Source organism: Pyrgilauda ruficollis, unplaced genomic scaffold (assembly GCF_017590135.1).
Source record: "Pyrgilauda ruficollis isolate IOZ18807 unplaced genomic scaffold, ASM1759013v1 scaffold25, whole genome shotgun sequence".
Taxonomy (NCBI): Eukaryota; Metazoa; Chordata; class Aves; order Passeriformes; family Passeridae; genus Pyrgilauda; species Pyrgilauda ruficollis.
Window position 1 is genome coordinate 837,868 of NW_024523822.1, and position 22,278 is coordinate 860,145.

Here is a 22,278-nt window from a genome sequence, read left to right on the forward strand (position 1 = left end):
TTCGGAGCCGAAGGGCCGTAGATGCGAAGCTTCAGGGCAGCTCCCCTTCGCGCTAGCGGGCTGAAGGGCAGCAGAGCGAGGGAACCAACGGGCTGTCCCAGAGAAAGAGAAACGGGCACGCACACACCCACCGCCCTCCTCGCCAAGCTCCCAGGCTGTACCCTGAAGGGAAGGGAAGGAGCGAGCAGGAGACGAAGGGCCGCGCAGGTGCCTCCCCGCGAGCCACAACACCCCGCTCCGCTCCCATCGCACACGCGCCGAGGCGAGCCCGCCGGACAGGAGAGCGGCGGCACGGGCTGCGCTGCACGCACCGCTCCTTTCACCCCCAGGCGCCGCCTCTGGTTGGCCGCCCACTGGCCGCCGCGCCCCCGCAACTCGTGCCCTGCTTACGACCCCGTGGCTTCTGCATCAGGAAATAAAACGTTACTGGAAAACACGAACATTTTCCTCTTTATATACACACGTACTGCTCGCTCGGAGTTCCTTTTAAACCCGTTTAATCTTCCGAAGTGTTTTGTTGCAACTCTGCATATAGATCAGGTGACTCGACTGAACCTCCCCATGCCCTCCCAGTACTAAGATATTAGTCAACTGGCCTCCACCTGTGGTTTGAAAACCTGCCCACACAGCACAATCCAAATAGATCTTGTGGGGAATCCTGAACCCTTCTTCTGTGTATTACTGCCAGACTAAACAAATTTAAGATGGATGTTGTAAGATAGACAATGTAAGATAGACAGTAGCCACCATCTTCTGGCCAGGAGAGCCAGGAAGAACATTGTGCATGTGTGCTGGGTAACATGCAAAAACCTGCCAAATGCAAGCTAAGATGCAGGTTTGCACTTGCCTGTGAAATATACAGGTATGGGCTCATCTTCACTGCCATGATCACAGTGCCAACCACCTTGATTCATTTTGGGTTCTGCCGCTACAGCTGAAGTAGGAAATGGCCATTTGCTCAGGAAGCAGTGGCAAGCACAAAAGCTTTACAACTGGGCTAAGATAATGATTTAAAAGACATAATCACCCTCCTTTTCATCATCTTCGTGTCACAATGGGGTCTGCTGAAATATTATCAAGTCTAGTACAACCACCTCAAAACAGGAGTTGCATATGCAAACATTAAGTGAAAATTTTAGTCTGAGATTGGTTTCAAAACCAAAATATCACCCTAGTTCTAGACTGCGCATAACTGTAGCTCATCAAGTGACGAGCCTTCTGGAGGTGGCAAGGTAAGAAAAACACTGTGTAAATGGGCAGAGAACAGGATCCAGCTTTGAGGAGGTGGCTGACTCTTCAGCACTGTCCCAAGACACGAGGGACTGCAATTTATGCACTTTATCTTCACCACACTACACAAATGCAATGCAACTTCTAGAAGTTTTCTGACCACAGTTTTCCAAGTCAGTCTTGTATTGCAGACAGTGTTTGGAGGAATTACTTCAAGAGTAACAAAACAAACCACAGAAGTGGTATAAACAATCTGGTAACAAGACAAACAGAATGGCTTAAGGACACACCTAACTGCATTCCTGGTAAATCTCCAATTATATCATTCCTTTATTACTCTGCTCTGTCCTTCAATTTCACTAACATCACGTCTATTCTTATTATTATGGTATTCAAGAACCACTGAATACCAGAAACAAGAAAACAGTGCAACAAAACAATACTGCCATGATACATGGGATGGTGAAGGAGGTATTTGTTCTTGTTAACCACTGAATTATTTTCTTAAATTTCTAGGAAAATATTAATGTGCTACAGACAAGAAGGGGGCAAAAGAAACCTGTGAACAGATGTAAGCACAACTACCTCTGAAGATGTATTTTATTACCCCATTGACAGGTTTTCACTAAACACATGGATTTGTTTTCTTTGCAGTGTTAAGTCCTCAGCATCCATAACTCTTTCTTAAAGACACTCTTTCACTTTCCAATCAAGAAGTCTCAATTTCCTGTTCATTTCAGCAACTTGTCAAGTCAAAGACTACTTTCACAGTTTAGCATTCTAAACCTGAACTTCTTCCCTAGGTAATACATGGAGATACAGTTGGCTACAGTACACCTGCAGCTGTCATGGTATTACTAAAAAAAAGTGAGTAAAATACAGGATAACACATCTTGAAGAGATGAAGTTTAGCTGAGTGAGCTAGGATGCTCACTGATTTATTACTTCTAGATTTCAAATATTGCAATTTGCAGTTATTCATATAAAAAGTACAAGAAGTTTTAAGTGGTTTGAGTTATGATCTGAGTCTTCCCAGGAAAAAGTATTTTCGTTTTTCTTCCCTTCCCTATTTCTCACTGTTAAATCTGTGGATTTTGCGTCTAAAAATAGTTTGATACAAATGTAAAGTGGTAACATATCTTTGCTCTGGTGCATTAGAAATGTAGAAATCAGATCTGTATGCTGAGACATAATATAAAAGTGGTATATTTCTATTATCTAACAAAGTATGCAAAACACAGGACTTGATGTTTTTTAATCCCCATAATAAAGTGTTTGTTTCAATCCAAGAGTCTTCAAGCTATCATTAAAAGACAGAAAAGTAGTGCCCAGTTGATTGTTTGCATTCCAATATAAACTACTTCTATTTCCCACTGCTAATAAGAAATTAAAATACTGATGTTCCACACTTCAGAGAAAGTATGGAATATATCTGTGCTCATCTGCAAGTTTCAAGACTTCTGTTTAATAAACACCAAGTACAGTATATAAGATTTCAATTATTTTCACATTTACAGCAAGTATTCAAGTCCTTATTTCCTTTATAAAAGCATCTCAATCCAATTAACAAAGATAGTACACTTACAAAAATTGAAATATATAGTACATTTGTTTCTGTACATATATGTGCAAGATCTTCCAGCAAAAGTACAAATATGGAATCCATTAGCTTGACCATTTACATCTCCTTTGGCAAATACAAATTTCTATCACATGATATAAGTACCATCTTTGTAGTATTTCATGGATTCTAGCTGCTGAGTCATTGCAAGGACATCCTGAAATCCTGTACTGAGTCCAGACATGTGTTGAAAATAAGCTTCTTTCTCCACTTGGACAGTTAAGTTGTTTACACCAGCATCTTTCAGAATTGCTGTGACCTGAACAGAATGGTTAACATTAGTATCACACTTCACATGTATTTCACAGTAACTTGCAGTATGCTGGCTCTGCAATGTAGGTTTTTTAACTGCATATATAATTGTGAAGAATTCAATTCTCTGGAAAGGAAAGACTAGGTTCAGATGGTATGGATTTGCAACTTCTGCACACTGGGTCACTCTAAGTGTCTTGCATAAGGAAACATACATCCTTTTAAGGAAAAGAAAAAGGCAGATAGGTAGTGGTAATCCAGTTTTAGACACGTTAGCATCCAGATATCCCTACTGTTTATTCCCTGTTTTGCAGGCCTGTTTTAACACCTCCCCTTCTTTTCTCAGAGTAGATGTAGTGCCACTGTCAGTCAGTGTTTTGGCAGATGTTCTAGCAAATAACTCTTTACACGACTCATTTCGAGCTAGCAGACAAGTGGCAGTAGAGACCAGTTCTGAGACAATAATGGAGCTACAAAAAAAATCATACATGTCAGCTTGAAACTTCAGTCTGTGACCAAAAGGGAGACACTGAGTAGGAAATTAAGGAATTAAGAATCTAAAGACCTTGCACTGTACCTGCTGTACAATTCTCTGTTCCATCACATCTGTTACCACTTGCACATGTATTGTGCCTGCCACAACAGTTGCAGAGTGACACCAAAAATGAGGATCTCTGTAGGATATAACTCCCTCTATTTTTTGAATCTGTGAAGAAATTTCATTAGTAAAAATTAAGTAATTTTAAACTTGTACATGTACATGGCTATTGGTGGATAATATTTCACAAGGAAACAAAACCGTAGCACAGCAGCTTTCCAACTAAGCTATATTCAGAAATATCTTGTATTGAAAGGTTACCTTGCTACTACTGTAAAATTCTAGAGGTAAAAGTCAAACCAAATGAAAACCCCCAGAAGAGCAATGCTAAATAGGATGAGGAAAAAAATCCCTTGATTTAATGAACAGATCACAGGAACACAAATGGATAGACTAATCAGAATACTGGTCCAGCATCTACCAGGGCATTGGTTACCACACTGTTTAGCAGCAATATTTAGTTATCACAGCTGAACTTTATTCAGAGACATAACTTCCTTTCCATAATACATAATTTTTTCAAATTGATCTTTGTTCTGAGTTGGCTGTGATGGTTTTTCAGAGCAGCTGATAAGGTGTTGTATTTTGGATTTCTGCTTAAAACTGTTTTGATAACACACCAATGATTTGGCTATTGTTGAATGTTCAGGCTATTTCTTTTCTATCAGGCGGTTTCAAGGCTTTCTATTTTTCCCCATTTTGCCCTTGCCCTAGTGGGTAGGCTGGGGATGGGCAACAAGCAGGGAGGTGACACAGCCAGGGCAGCTGACCCAAGCTGTCCATGGTGTGTGCACACTATGTAACACCTTGCTCAACAGTAAAAACTGGGGTAGAGGATGAAGGTGGGACTTTGGCTTCCAAGGTGGCTGCTGTTTGGGGACTGCTTTTTTTTTTTTTCCTTTTTTCCACTGCTCTTCCTTCACCTGTTATATTGTTCCCAGGGTTTTTTTGCTTATGCTCCCATCCCACTGGTGGCGGTGGTGGTAAAGGAGGGCAGTGAGCAAGTGGCTGTATGGATGCCTGGCTGCTGGACAGGGTCAACTTACAGCAAACACATTGTTTTATTGTGATGTAATTTTTAAAATGCTTTTCCTATTATCTTTTAATCAGTTGGTCTTTGATTGTTCTCAAAAAGTACTTTATTTTTCCCCAGTCTCTCAGAATTACTGTCTTCTCTCATCAAAAAGTGAAATCACACTTTGCATGTCATTTTCACTACATGCATCTCTCCCAGACAATTCCCATTTTTCTTTTCTTTTTCTCATGCAGACAAGAACTCATTTTCCCATCTAGTAACCGACAGGACACCATAAGGATAGTTTTCCTTGAAGCCTCTAATTGTTGGCATCCTCAAAGAACTTTTAACTCATTCTTTCACAGAGAGGAATTCTGCACACTGAGGTCCACATTACTATTCTGGGCAGGAACTTAAAATGAGGCAACAGCAAAGACTAGGTACAGCCTCAAGGCAGATGCCATACTGCACCAGACAGGAAGAGAACAGTCTAGAATGAAAATAATTAGAAAAAACAGCTTAAGTTTTGCCATCCCACCTACTGTGAACCCTTCATGATATAGACAAATCAGAAAACTTGAAATTACAAGCTCGTGATATAATCCTGTACCCTGAATGTTCATAACAAGTTTAAAAATTAAGCAGGTTGGGGAACTGTGTATTACTTTCTCAGTACTACAGTGTGGTACATTTACCAAAGTGTTACCATACTTGTCTGAAATTATGGGCTATCCACAAAACCAAAAAACAGAAGTCTTTTTAGCTGCAAACCAACTTTTATAGTTAGAACTAGTAATCCTGTCACGTCTCTGCAAAATATATTTTAAACAACTTGAGACATGAAGTTGTCTAAGACAACAGAAGCTGTCTGACTGATCTGTCTGAGTTTAATAATCATTAAAAACAGTTACAGCTTTGGATGCTTGTATATAAAATAATTTATAGTTGTACCTTTTCTAAAGCAGCATGCAGATCTTTCTCCTGTTCTGGAGGTATCCTCAACAAAAGCACTTGACAGGCATCTTTCAACAGTGGGATAACACTAAGAAAAATCAATGTAGCAATAAAGAGAGAGCAGAGCGGATCAGCTATGAGCCATCCAAATTGCTGAATAAATATTGTGGATACGATAACACCAACACTGCCAAGAGTGTCTGCTAAAACATGCAGAAACACACCTAAAACCAAAACAAACAGAGTGATTAACAATTCTGTCTAAAATGTATGTATATATTCAATAGCAGAAACTTAGTAAGGCTTACTAATATCCTCAAGCTAAACAGAGACAACTCTTTGCCTAACCTAGGACAAAATACACGAAATACTTAGCTCTTCTAATGTTTAACTGCAAATTAATGTAAAAAACAATTTTTAATCTATGGGCCAATGATCTAGGTAGGCATCCACAGACTAAAGTATATGTGAATAGACTTTCAATCGTTAGTGGGATTTGTACAATATAGCATAATCATTTACCTCTGTATGTAAGGACTCATTGATCCCTAACAGAGAGTTAGAAGATCAGTGTACATTGCTTGCTAGTGTGGACACACATGAATGTACTGGCTGTTTTTTGTACGCCAGCTCTACTCCAATTTTACAAGAGAATTGTCTTTGTGCTACTGCGATGAATCTTCTAATTTCTACTGCTTTACTTGTGAGCTCATTCTCAATGTACACTCAATGGGTGTAGAAAAATACTCTCCAACCCTTGGTAAGATTAGTGCTAGTTAGGTGTCAGGATTTTAAAGAATATTGAAACATGACCATATGCAGACTTAAAAGAATTACAGACATGATGAATATAAATAACCAGGATAACCAACTGAGTTAAGACATAAAATAACATACAAAACATGAGACTGTTTACTATATTCTGACAAGCTTACACAGAAAACACCACTTTTAAAGGTTTTTTTTAATAAGCCAGACAGTTGGTAAATAAATATTCTCTAACTACTAGGGAAAAAATTCTATGCTGAACTTTCACATACAGTGCCCTTCTCAGTTAGCTTCATGATTTCATATTTGAAAGTTTTTCTTTACCACTTTATCTTCTGAATCACAAATAAAAGCATATTCTACGCTGGTCTGTATTTGTTCTCCTGCTTCTTATCCCCTTCCCAGTGTTTTTACAACCAGCTGTCACATGATTCCTAGAAGCATGGTAGTATCTATAGATAGAGACCTTGTACCTTCATTTCCAGTCTGAACTCAGAAAGAAGGACTTAAAGGTTTTTAAATATGGTTCACAGTGACCTTTTTTAATGTTAGAGACTACTACAGATTCCCGCTTATTACTGTTCCTTATGTATTACATACATATGCACAGAAATACCTCATGTTTCGTCAAGTTAAATTCATAAATTGTTTGAGCAATTCCTGTATAGTGCATTTAATGCCTGTCAGATCACTCATCGAGAGCGTTTTTAGATTAAGGCATAATACGGCATAGGTCTGATCCTGAAAGTCTTCAGTCTCCTAGAAATCACGTACATCATTTATGATTCAACAATCTGTACTTGCCTCTCATGTTGGTGTTCATGCCTCCTCCAGAAGATCCATGGGAATGTCCATGGCTGTGGCCATGGTCACTGTGGGAATGGCCGTGCCCGTGGCTATGGCTGTGGCCATGGTGAGAATGGCTGTGATCATGTGTGGGACAGCCTCCCCGAGAAGCCCCGTGGGAGTGCGCGTGGCTGAAGGCACAGATGCCAACAAGATTTACGATCAGCCCTCCAACAGAGACCGGCTGTGAGAGGGAGAAAAAGTCTTCAACTTCACTGCATCCTCACAGGTATTCAAACTTATTTTCTAGAACACAGTAACCAAAACCACTATGCACTTAATTAAGGAAAACTGTGGAAGCCTACAACTTCTCCGGGCAACCTGTTCCAGTGCCTTACCACCTTCACAATAAAGAATTCCCTCCTAATATCTATTTCACTCCTAATATCTACTCTGTACATGCCCTGCTTCAGTTTGAAGCCATCTCCCCTTGTCCATTAAATGCCCTGGCAAAAAATTCCTCTCAGCTCTTCTGAAGATTCCCTTCAGGTACTGGAAGGACTATCACACCCTGGAGATAAACATAAATTAACCACTAACTGCAAAACTACACTGAAACAGAAGGACAAAACTTACAGTTAGCATGTTTGTATCTATATCTGGAGGATCTACTAGTCTTGCCACTGATTCCATGAAGACAAAGAAAGCAATCACCATCAGAAAGAGGCCATTAATAAATCCAGAGAGAATTTCTACACGTCCGTACCTGAAAGTAAACACATAAACATTTGAGAGTGAAAAATGGGTACTCTGAACCAATGTCAAAGTTATAATAAAGTTATAATTCTTTCAATACAGCATTAAGATTGCTGTGGCTTTTTTCCTCAATGCCACATAATCATACCTCAATTTCTGAGTTATTTTTTTTTGACAAGAGGTGGCCAGTTTCCAACTGTCCAAACTCCATTATAATAAAACAGTGTAGAAGTATTCTCTTATATATACTGCCCATTCAGGACTTCAAACTGCTAAACTGCTATGCTAATTTATAAAGTTAGATTATGTCAGCTGAATCTAAATCTTCATACGAACACTGATTTTTAACATAGATTTCTGTTTGACATAAATGCCTAGCATGAGGCAATTTCTAAAGAATATTCACAGTGATATAAGTTTTACTTGTAGAGATAAATGAAAGTTACATGTCAGACATATTTTTTGCACACGTAAGAAGAGAATAGCGTGAGCACAAATGGAAGAGACAAAGTAAAAAACACACAGAAACATGCATTACTAAAATATCCATACATACCAGGACATTTTGAAAATGAGCAAGGAGAGTTAAGTTTCAAATAGTCCTTAAAGAACGCAAGACACATACCCATATGAAAATATGCGAGTTGCTTTCCACCTTGTCATCAGAGCTGCAAAAAGCCCCATCACTAATGCAGAACAATCAAAAAGCATGTGAAATCCATCAGAAATAAGACCAAGGCTATTGGTCCATACTCCATAAAAAAGCTCCACAAAAGTGAAAGCCTAAAACAAAATAGAGTTTAAATTTTTTCCTTAAAAATTAACTGGTGTATTAATGTTTTGGTAGATAGAAGGACATTCTTTTCATAGAACACTCAATATTTTTCAAAGGTATTGTTCTGAATATTTCTAGACCATTTTTACTCTCCTCCAATGAAATACATGATGCACTTCAAGTCTATAAAGAGACATTTTTGAACTCACTCTCCTTACAGACTCACACATAAAAACCGACTCTTTACAGGAATAAATTTTTTGTTTCAAATTTTAAACTGACATTCTGCAGACAAATTCTAAGCATTTTATAATTAAAAATTATAGAACTCTATATTATTAGTGTAAAAGTAATGCTGTCTATAAATCTGTTAATGCCAAGATTTTCTTCTTTAGTAAGTTGACTGTTTAAATCTGAGGAATTGGCTCTGAGAAACGTAAACAAGGAAACATTTTTTAATATATATATTTACCCTGTACATTTTACTATTATTAATCCACCTGCTTTAAAAACTTTTTTCAAATCTTTCATATTCCATAATAAATTCCTTATACTTAACACAGATACTTCAAGTTTCTCCCCTTATTTTCCTGAAGATCTTTACAAATGAGGTTCTATCAGTTTTGCTTACTGCATCATCTTTTCCTATTCAAGAGAGAAGCTAAAAATAAAACTAGCCTGCTCCAGTATGACACTAATCAATCCCACACCTTCTATTTTGTTGTCCCCTTCCTTATCAGTTTCACCGAGGCCTTGTCAGTTTCACCTTATTTGCTGGCAACATTGAGGCATCTCAACCTCAAACATACTATCATACAAGTATTCAGTTACTGGTGTAACACTTACACATAGAACCAGTGCTGCACTGTGACAATAAATCAGTGACCACTACTTAAATTGCCTTGTCAAAGGTCACTTTCAAACAAATCAATTATGGAAATCTTCTAAATAATAACTCTTCTTTCTTTATTATATATGCACTATTGTGATTGGATTTGAAGAAAAAAACCATGCACTTACCAGATTTAGGCACAAGAAATAGAAGATTTGCCGAGAATCATACTCCTCAAGGATTTGTTTCAGTGATTCCTTAATAAACCGGGGCAATGACTGGGAGCTTTGCTGTAGTGCATCACCCATGAAGTTATAGAGAGGAGTGCCTTCAGGGGAATAGCCAATAAGGGTACCCTTTTGCCCTTTCCTGGAGGGGGAGGACAGGATATTGGCAGCTGCAAGGAAAGTATTGAAGTTTTTGTTGCTGTTTCTAAGCTTCACAGCTATTCTATAACGTGTTTAATCAGCAATCAAAGTTTACATTAAATTTTCTGGCAGCAAATTGATTGTTAACTTCATCTGGAGGTTTATTATTGCATTTCACTGGTAGGTAAAATTAGATCATCACTTCCACAACAGATCACATTCTTTTTTTTTTTTCTGTAGACTGACAATAGAAGAGCGAAAAGCTACAGGCTGCCTTATTCCAAAGAATCCATAAAAGCTCGTCCAAAAGAATTCCGCACACCTCCATTTTCTGATTGGCTTCCCAGTCACACAGACCACAGATTTACGACAGTTTAGACAAGAATACGTACATAAAACAAAGAAGACAGCACTCACTACCACCCCTCCAGAAAGAACATGCTCTGTGCTTTCATGGTGTGGTGGCTTGTTCATAGCTCGAAGCTGGTCTGTTATTGGATGCGTCCAAAAGTTTCCAAAAAGCAGTGCACTAATGAAAATAAGAAAGGATCCATATCGAGCACATGTGGAAGCTTCCATCTTCACAGAGCATATGGACTCCACGTAGAAATCCAGGATCACAACAAAGAAGATGACTGTTATGAAAGGCATGATGAGAGAAGACCAAGACTCTACTTTACTCTGCAACAAAAAAAATTTTCAAACATGACTGCTCACCAGAAGAGTGATTTGTATTTATAGCACTAAATGTAGTTCACTTGAATGACAAGTGTTTTCACTAATCCATAAAACATAAATACTTTTATATTTTCAATTTATCACATAAATGTATCATTCCAGATATAAAAAGAGACATATATTTAAAATGCACTGAAGCCCTTTATTTTAAATACTTTCATGTTCGTAAAACGAATTCCAACAATGCCATGGTTCCAATGGCCTATGCTCCCTATGCATGCAAGCATAAAGAGCATTTTTAAAAATAACAATAAATTATTTACTTCTTAGGGATTAAAGAGCACTGTATAAAGTCATTAATGCTTGTGCAATGTTAGCAGATGAACCCAAGATATAGTATCTGAGCTAGAAGGATGAAACACAGCTATTATACAAAACAGGAAATTAAAGTATCACACAGATAAAAACCAAATATAGAAGAAAAGCATAATGGAAAAATTTCAAACAAAGCTTACTACAAAAAGTAAAGACAGCAACATTGATAATTTTAAAGATATTTTAAAGGAAAGATTTAAATTGCAATTCAGAATCATTACAAAAAATGATTTATTTCTGTACTTATTATCTTACCTCTGTTGTCAGAGAGAGAACAACAACCCATGGGCACAACAGAAGGACTGAAACAAGATGAGACAAAGCTTGAAGACGCTTGGCTCCACCCACATCTACAGATAGTTTTCGGGATGCCATGTGAAAACCAACCTTGCAGCACAATGCCAGTACCAGAAGCAGTACTCCACCCTGGAAACATAACAGGATTCCATTAGCATTTCTTAAGTACTAAAAGCCTCACTCCAAACACAGTGACACTTAAAAGAAGGAAATATTACTGTGTTTTCCTTAACCTGGAAACAAAAGCCAAAGTAGGATATTTCCTGTAATTTTTACTCTAGCTACAAACAGTAACATAGCATACACAGCTGTGCCTTAGCACTCACAACAGCCTGAGCTGAATTTTAAAACTCTCAATAGTGTTAACTGGCATACACCAGCAGCAAAATGGTAGCAATCAGCATCTGAGGAAGAAGAATAGTCACCCAGTTTTCCCATCTTCTGTTATTAAAAGCATGTTGAAAGCATACATAAACCCCTAAATATTCACATCATCTTGTCCTCTAGACCTTTCATAGCCTTTTCATCCACTTACCTTTGAACACATCTTATTTCTTCACAATATACTTTCAAAATTTTTCTTCAAATGAATTACAAGATACACAGCATCTCATCTCCTTTAGATCACACTTGCTTTTTTTCACCATTAACTATTCTTTCTAATATTTGATTTATTTTTATATTAATACATTTTCAACCGCTCAATTTTTTTTCCTGCTTTAGTTCTCAATTAAGCCGCTTTAGCAAGACTAAGCTAACATGACTCAATCAGCCAGTTCAACCCTGTACAGTCAGATTATGATATTCAGCTATTCATACCACCAATTACAATGGAACTATCTTACTGAGAAGTATCAGAATCTGTGTCTTCAAATACAAGTATAATGCAAAGGAAAGACTGGGGAAATCTAAAGATGCAGAAACAGAACACAGACCCCGAAAGTGAATAAGAAGTGATTTGTAGACAAAGCATTATAAACACCAAAAACACTGATGACAAAATATTTCATGGTAATTTTAATCAGACTTGTTAGGCTATGTATGACAGCAAAGTCCTTATCAGCTATAGAGGTTGAATATTATATGGTTTGGCTTGCTGTATTGAAGCTCCTCATACTCCAATCAGTGTGCAAAATTACTTGTACTAGTTCAGTTCCAATATGGGGTAGGGATGTTCAACCTTTTGGTTTTGATTCAGGCTTGGATTAGCTCTGAGTTGGTGAAATTCTTACTTTCAAAACTTAGATAAAGATTCTAAAACACATGTTATTTACCTTGTGATCCGCAACACCCAGGAAAGCAATGATTGTATACAGAACATGAGTAAGAGCACTGTCATGATGCCCCTCAGCTAAATAAAAAATTAAGGAAGAGTTTCATTAGATATTTTCTTTTTTTTTTTTTTTTTTTTTTAACCAAGAACAACAGGCAAACGTAGCAGAACACAGAAAGCAGATGTAAGCAAACTGAGCTTTATGGTGTGTTGGCATGTGCAGGACAACCAGAGATCAGGCCCCGCTGTCAGCATGGGTTTGTGAAATGCAGGTCCTGACTGACCATCCTGATCTGCTATGATGAAGTGACCTGCCTAGTGAATGATAGAAAAGCTGTGGATGCATGGACTTCAGGGCTGCATGGATGCCTTGGACACCATTTCCCACATGATCTTCCCAGAGAAACCAGCAGCACCTGGCTTGGGTTCACTGGGTAAAAAACTGGTGTGAGGTTCAACAAGGCCCAGTGCTGGGTCCTGCCCTTGGGTCACAACAGCCCCAGGCAGCTCCACAGGCCGGGACAGAGTAGTTGGAAAGCTGCCCAGTGGAAAAGGACCTGGGAGTGGCAGAACATGAGCCAGTGCATGCCCAGTGTGGCCAGCAGGAGCAGGGCAGTTATTGTCTCCCTGTACTGGACACTGGTGAGGCCACACCTCAAATCCTGTGTTTAGTTTTGGGCCCCTAGGTACAAGAAGACATGGTAGTGCTGAGGTGTGTTCAGAGAAGGGCAGCAGAGCTGGGGAGCACTTACAAGGAGCAGCTGATGGAGGTGGGGGTGTTTAGTCTGGGGAAAAGGAGGCTCAGGGCAGATCTTACCACACTCTACAACTATCTGACAGCATGACGAACCCAGGTGGGGGTCAGTTTTTTCTAACAGGACAAGAAGAAATAGTTTTAAGTTGCTTCAGGTATTAGTATTAGGATTGAGCAGATTGAGTATTAGGAAGAATTTCTTCAGACAGAATTATCAAGCATTGAAACAGGCTTCCCATGGAAGTGGCTGAATGAACATCCCTGGTGGCTTTTAAAAGACATATGGATGTAGCACTTAGGGACATGATTTAGTGACAAGCTTGGCAGTGCTGGGTAAGCAGCTGTACTTGATCATCTTCCAACCCAGGCCACTCCATGACTCTATTTTATGATTCTACTCACTGAAAACTAAGTAAATTCATCAATAAGGTTCCAGAACACACCATTTGCGTAATTCCATGTTTTTTATTCCTCCTTTGGAAAGTTTACTTTCAACTTGTTTGTTTTTACTGCCCATCTGTAGATGTGCTACCTTTTGTCAGTACACTATGATGAGATGATCAATTGAAAACTAACTTCAAAATCACTTCTAATTATAATTTAATTCAGTACACTCAATTTCACATTTTTTTCTGCTCCAGTACTAAGAGTCACTTGCTCTTTCACATAACAAGAAAGGATACGATGTTCTGCTATTTTAGCCATGAGGTCGTCATTATCAAAAAGCAGTAAGCAGATGACAGCTATGATGAAAAATGCAGCACCTCTTGTCTGTAAAATAAACCCAAACAAACAATAAACAACCAAACAACAAAAACCCCCAAGTATTTCTACACTGGCACAACAGATTACTGTAAAAAAATCTAGGACATCGGTCCTCTACTTCCCTGCTTCCTGATCAATGTAAGCATACTCCAGTAAGAAAACCCTTAAAGAAACCCCTATTATTTTTAAGAAAGTGACCCTGACAATACAATTTCACATTTTTTCTGTTTTTCAGACTTACCAGATAATTCAGGACATATCACTACTGCAGAAAGCTAGATGCTGGTATCTTATGAACTTTAAGTGTGATTACTTTCTTCATGGTGTCTTTCTGCTCGCCAGAATGCACTGCTACTACAACCTGATGATTTAATATTTCGTAGCATCAATGAGCTACAAACAAGATCTGTACAAACTGCTGGGTTTTGTCTTATGAGACCTGAAGGCTAAAGAACTATGCAAAGACTAGGAGAAAAAACAGCTCTGAAGTTCTTTTGTCGGGAAAGGACAGAGCTATGGAATCCCAGCTCCCAGAGCTTTCACCATCCAGACTTAAACCACTGCAAGTAGTACGTCTTACTATTTCACCACTAATTAAACTAAAAAATGTGGATCCAAAACACAGTTTGTTCCAGGTAAAGAAGTACTTGAATTTATAGGATTTAGTATGTTTTACATTTGATAAAAGAGATTTTTAAATACCTTTGCTGGTCCTCCACCTGAGCTTGTGAACAAGACACTAAGGAGTGACAGCACAACCACATCACTGTGCTCAAACAGTAATAATGTCCTATAAAAAAAAAGGAAATAAATACTCCATTTACAGTGAGTTTGCCTCAAAACCTTGATATACACTATTTCAGTTAAAATTAGTGACACAACAAAGATTTATCCTATGATTACAAGAGCAGGTTTAAAAATTCAAAAGAAAAAAAACACAAATCAATTTGCCTTCACCAGCAATAGATCTAGCTGCAGACAACTACATATGTTACAAAACAGGAACTTCCTAATTCAAGTAACAGATTAAAGTTATTCATTTATGGACAACTTTAAATTCTATTTTCTTCTAGCAACACAACAAGATACCAATTTGCTCAAAATGGAGCTATTATTCCCACTATAATACCTCCTCTAAATCAGCTTCTGCCCCCAGAGAAAAAAAGATGTCCTATTCTGTACTAATGTGTACTGTTCATTGAGGTGCTGCTGACCTTATGCAGCTTATCCTTGAGTAGCTTATGCCACCTCAAAACCTCTTAATTGCTGAAAATAAAAAATTCTAGCTTCCATACTACCTCCTTCAGACAGCAAAGGCTAACTACCAAGCTGTACTGACAGCTTTCCTGAGCAGAACATGAAAGTAATTATTGCTCTCAAATTTACCAAATGCTTTTGCAACCCTCTGCACAGCAACAGACCATGACTGGACCCATGTAACTGGTTTGGTTTGAGAAGACTACCAGCATCCAGAAAGACATAAGAGTACTAAGTACATTAACATAATTAATCATAGTATTATTACTCTTAGTTATGCCTTCTCCTGTGTAGATGATAAAAATTCACCTTCATAAAATATATCATTTAAGGCTTTACTTTCCTCTCTAGAGTGAAACGTGCTTTCCAATATATTAACCTTCACTTTTGAAAGTCTAGCTGCTCTTTCATAGTTACTCAGTCAGTCAGTAGTACTAACACACAGCACAAATGGTTTGACCTGTATATGCACTAATGTTACCCAGTTTCAACACAGAGCACACAGCCAACCAGATAAAGAAGTACTCTGCAATAAGTGCAGAATTTGATTCTAGCCACCTGTCAAAGGAATACCATTAGCCATCAAGCCACAGACTCCAAACAGGTAAATAAACAGTTGGCATTACATTAATGAGAGCAGGGAAGCGACAAAAACTGCACTAAGTCACCTAGATGTATCACTCACATCAAGTGATACAAGCACTATCAAGAATTTCACTGGCATCTCATAAAAGAAATAGTTCTTCTGGGAGAAGAAATTTACCAGTTCTACAGAAATTATATGTACTTCTTCCCAAGCACTAAAGATTTCACATGAAAATTCATAAGGATTCAATAAGCTTTTGCATATACATCAAATGGCTAGCAGCACTGTCTGACAGACAGAAAAAAATAACAAAGGAGCAAGACAGGGAAGGATCACAAAAGAAAATTTGTATTTAAAGTAGATATGTATTTACCTCAATGGTCCACACAGAGTAAGGCCAAAAAACCACAAGAGAGAAATGATACATCCAACAACAGCATGCTTAAAAATTTTGATCCACTACAAAAGAAAGGTATTTCATTATAATTTTCTCCAGAGTTTCAAAATAAACATTCTATTACTAGCATTGTTTTAGCACAATAGCTTTAGAAATTGAGGGGAAAACATGTACTTTGCAAGTTCTATAATTATAATTTATAGTATGATTATCTTCTTAGATACTTTGCCAGGCAACAAAGATTTGGACATACTATGAACCAGAATTTTTTTATACCACAGTTCTAAATTCTGTAACATTGTCTGAGCTCTCTTCAACAAAAAGCCTGAAAAAATAGTTCACAAAAATCAAGTCCATTTACCTATTTGTAATCTATTATATATATCAGAAAAAGATAAACTGAGTAAGAACTAGATAAAATGTACAAATTGAGGCTAAGACCTTATGCCTACAAATATTTATGTGTGTGTTATATTCTTTCTTCAGGGAGCAGGCTATAATTCAGATATTCAATACTTTATTAACTTCAGATGCAAGTTTTAGAAGAAATTAATTCTGGAAATATGCTAAACAAGGTGAAGCACCTACAACACACATAACATCTTCAAAATCCAGAATCTGAAATGTTTTAGCAGAAGTAAAACCACCTATGGACAGATTTTTCTGAACTCAAATCAAAGATGCCATTTATTCCTGTTTACATTTTTAAAATTCTGCCATATGCATCTAGTCATGAAAGCAGTTGACACAAGGAACACTTCCAGGCTATCCTTCAGATTCTGTCTACTTACTGCTCACACTGGATCCAGGGTTTGTGCACACAATTACATAAATCCAAGATGAATGTGAAGCAGGTGAAAAAAATTTATTTTTCACAATCAGCACAAATCCAACCTGGCTCTACTCTAAACTCCTTGGGCTACTGTGAACTCACAAAGGTCTGATGAGCAGTTAGATTAGGCCCTCATCACACGCAGATTTGTGCTCTTCTGTTCTGAGTGACAAAACTGGAGCATTTTGACATTCTGGCAGTCCAGAAATTGCCAGTCTAACTGTCCAGGCGAGCTAAGTAGACTGAGCTCTTTTTGAAAATCCACACCTTACAGTAGATGCTCGCTTGGTGATAAGGAACAGCCCTTTCACTGTACTCTCAAAAGAAGCTGACAAAAGCTAAGAACAATGAATGTTACAGCCCACAAGACACTGAGTTAGTAGTATACCTCTAGAACTTGTAACCACATCTTCTAAGTAGAGTAATCTTTGTTCACCTTTCAGTTTTGGCAAGAGCCATAATGCTAAGAATATTTACAAAGATGCGAGTGACTCCTACATATGTCAACTCACCTGACGCTTGGTTACCACTTTTCCAGAAGAAAATGGTTTTTGAAACAAAACCATAAAAAAAGCAGACCTGTCAAAAGGAATAAGTTTTGTCTATTAGTTTATTAGCAATCATCTTTTTATTCAAACCAGGTCTAAACACCTAGGTTTCTCATATCTGGTTCAGTTTACAAAATGACTTCCTCTACGTTTGATCCATTAACACTAACAACACTAACTGGTTTTTAGTGTTAGCCACACTAACAACAGTCACAGGTTTTATTTTCCCTGCTGCACTACCCGCATCAGTTACCACTACTACAGTAATGACAAGAGAACTTCAGTTCTGGTCAACTTCAAATGCCAGTTCTTGAGAGAATGGCTAATGATAAGTTGACTTATGATTTACAAAAATCAAAATAACTGATCTCAGAAGTTCTGAAGAGAAATAATACTCTGATTTTTATTAGCAATATAGGTATACAAAAAGGCTAACTCAGATATAGAATGCTGAATACACAGACCTGTAGGAATGAAAGACACAGCAAACAACTTCTTCAAGTGGGATCAAAAGTGATGGGCAAAAAAAACTATGGTGCTTGGGAACATGCAAGAAAGAAGTCCATAATTATATTTGAATATGAAATAAAAGAAAAAAAATGAAATTCCAAATGTTCCAACTCTGCCAAGTTTATTACATAAATGCTCTTCCATATCTCATCAGGTAAACATGAAGCAGGATTTTGTCTCCAAAGATTGTTTCTGTGCATTTGCTATCAGTTTTCACACCTCACCCCTCAATATGGGAAAAACAGCTGCTGAATCCCACAAGAACTTCACAAATTATAGAGAAGTATACAAATTATAGAGAAGTATATTATTCTACACCCTTGTTAACAAAATCTGGACATGCCTGAGTGTCCTGGTTTCAGCTTGGACTGAGAAAAATTTTTCTCAGTAGCTGCTACTCCAGTGCTACTGCTAGTGCAGTGCTATTTTGGATTCAGTGTGAGAACAATGTTGATAACACAGTTTTGGCTGTTCCTTAGTGCCGCTTATCCAAAGTCAAGGACTTTTTGGTTTCCCATGCTCTGGCAGCAAGCAGGTGCACAACAAGCTGGGAGGCAGCATGGCCAGGAGACCTGTACTGAACAGGCCAAAGGGATGTTCCATGCCATAAATACCATATACTCAGTACATAAACTGGGGGAACTACCCACAAGGGGTCTGACTGTGGGTTGGATATGGGCCGGGTATCGTCATTGTGTGCTGAGCAGTAGCACTGCGCATCACTTCCTTTTATTACTGTATTAACTTATTAATAATTGATTAGCTTATTAATTTCAATTATTAAACCCTTCTTATCACAACTCTTGACTTTTGTTTTTTGTTTTCCTCCTGATTCTCCTCCGCAGCCCCCTGGGGTGAGGGAAGGTGAAAGCACATTTGTGTGATGATAGTGGATTGCCAGCTGGAGCAACAGGCACACCATGACCAACAGCACTGTCAGAACAGGCCCAGCTTTGAAGTTGGAAAAACACTGAGGTTTCTCGAGGGCAGAGAGGCCTTACAGACATGTGGAAAGACTAGAAAACTGGACAACTGCCAATGATATGAAAAGAACGAGTGCTGATTCTCCATCTGTGGTGGGGTAACTCTGCTTGTATGCACAAAGCAGGCCACAAAAAGCTGGACAGCAGCCCCACAAAGAAATCTGGAGGTATTGACGGAAAGCTGAATATGGGTCAACAAAAAGGGTCAGCTGTATTCTGGGGTGCATTTGCATTCAAGTACAGCATCACAAGCTGCTCAAGAAAGGTGATTGTTCTGCTCTGCAATGCACTGATGGGGCCTCAATCAGGTCCAGTATGCAGTTTTGGGTGCCTCTGTATCAGAAGGACATCAAACTGTTAGTGTGCATCTGGGGGAGGCAGCCAAGATGGTGTAAGGTCTCAAGAGCAAGAGGAACATCTGAAGTTGCTTGGTTTGCTCAGCTTAGAGAAGGCTGAGGGGTGACCTCACAGCACCTTATTCAGTGGAGGGACAGGGGTGGGGGAGATCTCCAGTGACCAGTGACAGGGCATGAGAGGAAATGACACCGCATCAGGGTAAATTCACACTGTGCATTACGGAAAGGCTCTTCACTAAGAGGGTGGCCAGCCACCGTAACCGGCTCCCCAGGAGTGTCACAACTCGAAACCTGTTAGAGCTCAAGGAGTATCTGGAGAACACTCTTGATCATATGTTTTAGTTTCAGGTAGTTGTGTGAGGAGCAGAGAGTTGGACTCAGTGGACCTTATGGGTCATTTCCAACTTGAGACGTTGCAAGACACTGAAATTACAGTGAACAGAAATGTGAAGCAAAAACACTGCTATGAACAGAGCACTTCTTGGATTCGTTATTATGCCTTCTCCTCTTCGAGTAAACGATAACAACATAATGCAGGGTAACAAGACTGACGCTGTCAAAGAACACCCAAAGTATCACGCGTGGGGGACAAGGCTCCACCCCCTGCACACTCACCCCAGCTTCACTACGAAGATAAACTGCACCAGGTGGACCGCTTTCAGAAGATCATAGGATTCAAACAGCCCCACGGCTTTCAAAACCTTGGCGAAGCACAGCAGCACGATGTACCGAGTCAGCCTGTAGAAGGAGAGAGGCCGGTTCGCACCTGCCACGCCGCTGCCCGGGCCGGCCCCGACGCCTCAGAGAAGGCCGCCGGCCCCCCGCCCCCGGGAGGACGGAGGGCGATGCCCGCTGCCCCCCTGAAGAAGGGACGGCGAGGAGCCGCCCGCCAGAGCCAGCAGAGCGGCCGCTCCCCCCCGCCGCCGTTACCGGGCGCTGGGCACATCCACAGGCCCCAGCGCGCCGCCGCCGGCTAGGGCCTGCCCGCCGTACGGCTGCTCCATGGCGGGACGGAGGGAGGCAGCTCCTGCAGGGAACGGCTGCGAGCGCTCAGGAGAAGCTGAGGCGCGGCCCGCCTGCCCTGCGCCGGGAGCACCGCATCGCCCGCGGGCAGTGCGGCGAGGCGGGAACGAGGGGAACGGCACGGGAACCGGGGCAGCGGCGCGGGAGCCGGGAACGGGGAACGGGAAATACGTGAGGCAGAGCTCCCGCCAGCGCGCGTGCGCGGGAGCAGTGCGCAGGCGCCGCGGGGCGGGGCCAGAGCTGTGAGGGGAGCGGCTCCCTCCCCTCGGGGCGGAGCGTGGTGGAGGCGGTGATAGAGGTTTTCTTTTCCTTTTTTTAAAATGCAAATCGGTTTATTTTGTGTACACAAAATAAAGCCATCAAGCTTCAGGAGACGGTTTCCCTGTCGAACGCTTCAAATGCCCACTTGAAACAGATGGGAAAATTGAGGCGGGAGATAGGAAATGTCCATATTGTGAGCTGGCTGTTCTCTTCCAGCCATGTAGCAAGCTCTCTTGGTTTTGGTTCCCAACAACGTGATTTTGGTACATAGTTCAGCACTGAGGCAGGAAAAAGAAATCAAGAATGTACTGGTGTATTGAATTGCCTCAGCAATGATCAGCTGCACATTGGATTTCTTTGAAACAGACCCGGATAGACTTTAACGAAAAAGAGATGGAGAGATAGGAGGACAGAGGGGTATGACTCCTGGGAAATGAAATTTTCAGAATTCCCTGGTCAAAAAATCAAAGGTTTAAAAAATTTATTTACAGATTTTCAAATTATTCCCAGTCCAGGTGAAGCCCTCAGCACGGCAAGCACAAACCTATTAAGTGAAATGCCGCCTATCTGTTCCAGCTGTCTTGTGCAGACCCCTTCAAAATTTAATCCTCAGGTCTTGTCTCATGTCAAAAAACCCCTCATTTAACACCTTGGAGTCTCTGAAGCCCATGGACCACCACAAGATGTCGATAAGGTTTGTAAGCAGGGGAGGGGTGAAAAGACGTGCAGCGAGGTGCAGGGCGCGCTGTGTCCGGGAGATGGAGGTGTTGGCAAGCAGCGCCGGGGAGGCCGCGAGCGGGAGGCGGGCGTGCTGCACGGCCCGGAGCCGCTGAGGGAGGCCAAGGGCTGTGGAACACGGCACAGGGTGAGAATCACTGTCTGGGTCAGAAACATGGGGAGAAGGCAAGAGAAAAAGGCTAGTAAGGCACAGGGGAGCGCTTTCAGGGACCAAAACAGGGGGAAACACAAAAAGCAAAGGTATGAGTTAAATGACAGCATTGCAAAGCCCAGAGCATGCAGACACGCATCCTCAATGCTTTTGCAGGGTGGGTGTATGTGGCATACTGAGGCAGGCTGCTGCCCATCAGTGGCTCTCCTGCTCACACAGGTGGTGTTACAGTCGCCGGCCTGCCAGTTCACTTAGCTCGTCCCCATTGAGTGCCTCCCCAACATATGCCTCAAAAACCTGTACCAGGCAGCATCCTCTTGGCTGCTGGGGGTCCCAGGCTAGAGTGGTTGCACGGCATCCCTGCCTAGGGTCTGCACCCCAGCAGGACCCCTGGCTCAAAGGAAACTCCTGGAAGGACTTGTGTCCTGCCACATGAGCGGTCCTGTCTCACCTGTATCTACATAAACATACCTAGGACATGAACTTAGACCTGAGTGTAATCTTGACATATGAGAAATCCACTCCTGGCTTGTCAGCCT

General features: G+C 40.3%; 1 protein-coding gene across 1 annotated transcript; it reads right to left on the minus strand.

The window, feature by feature from the left end:
* Positions 1–1,802: 1,802 nt before the first annotated feature.
* SLC30A5 (solute carrier family 30 member 5) lies at positions 1,803–20,795 on the minus strand. The gene is made up of 16 exons (XM_041470738.1): positions 20,497–20,795; positions 20,182–20,304; positions 17,682–17,748; positions 16,314–16,399; positions 14,800–14,887; positions 14,016–14,103; positions 12,580–12,656; positions 11,264–11,434; positions 10,348–10,636; positions 9,776–9,984; positions 8,606–8,763; positions 7,861–7,990; positions 7,243–7,468; positions 5,668–5,894; positions 3,681–3,809; positions 1,803–3,110 (listed from the first exon to the last, which is right to left on the minus strand). Exons 1-16 carry the CDS (start codon positions 20,568–20,570, stop codon positions 2,940–2,942), a joined length of 2,313 nt encoding a protein of 770 aa, XP_041326672.1. The 5' UTR covers positions 20,571–20,795; the 3' UTR covers positions 1,803–2,939.
* Between the last annotated feature and the right edge of the window lie 1,483 nt (positions 20,796–22,278).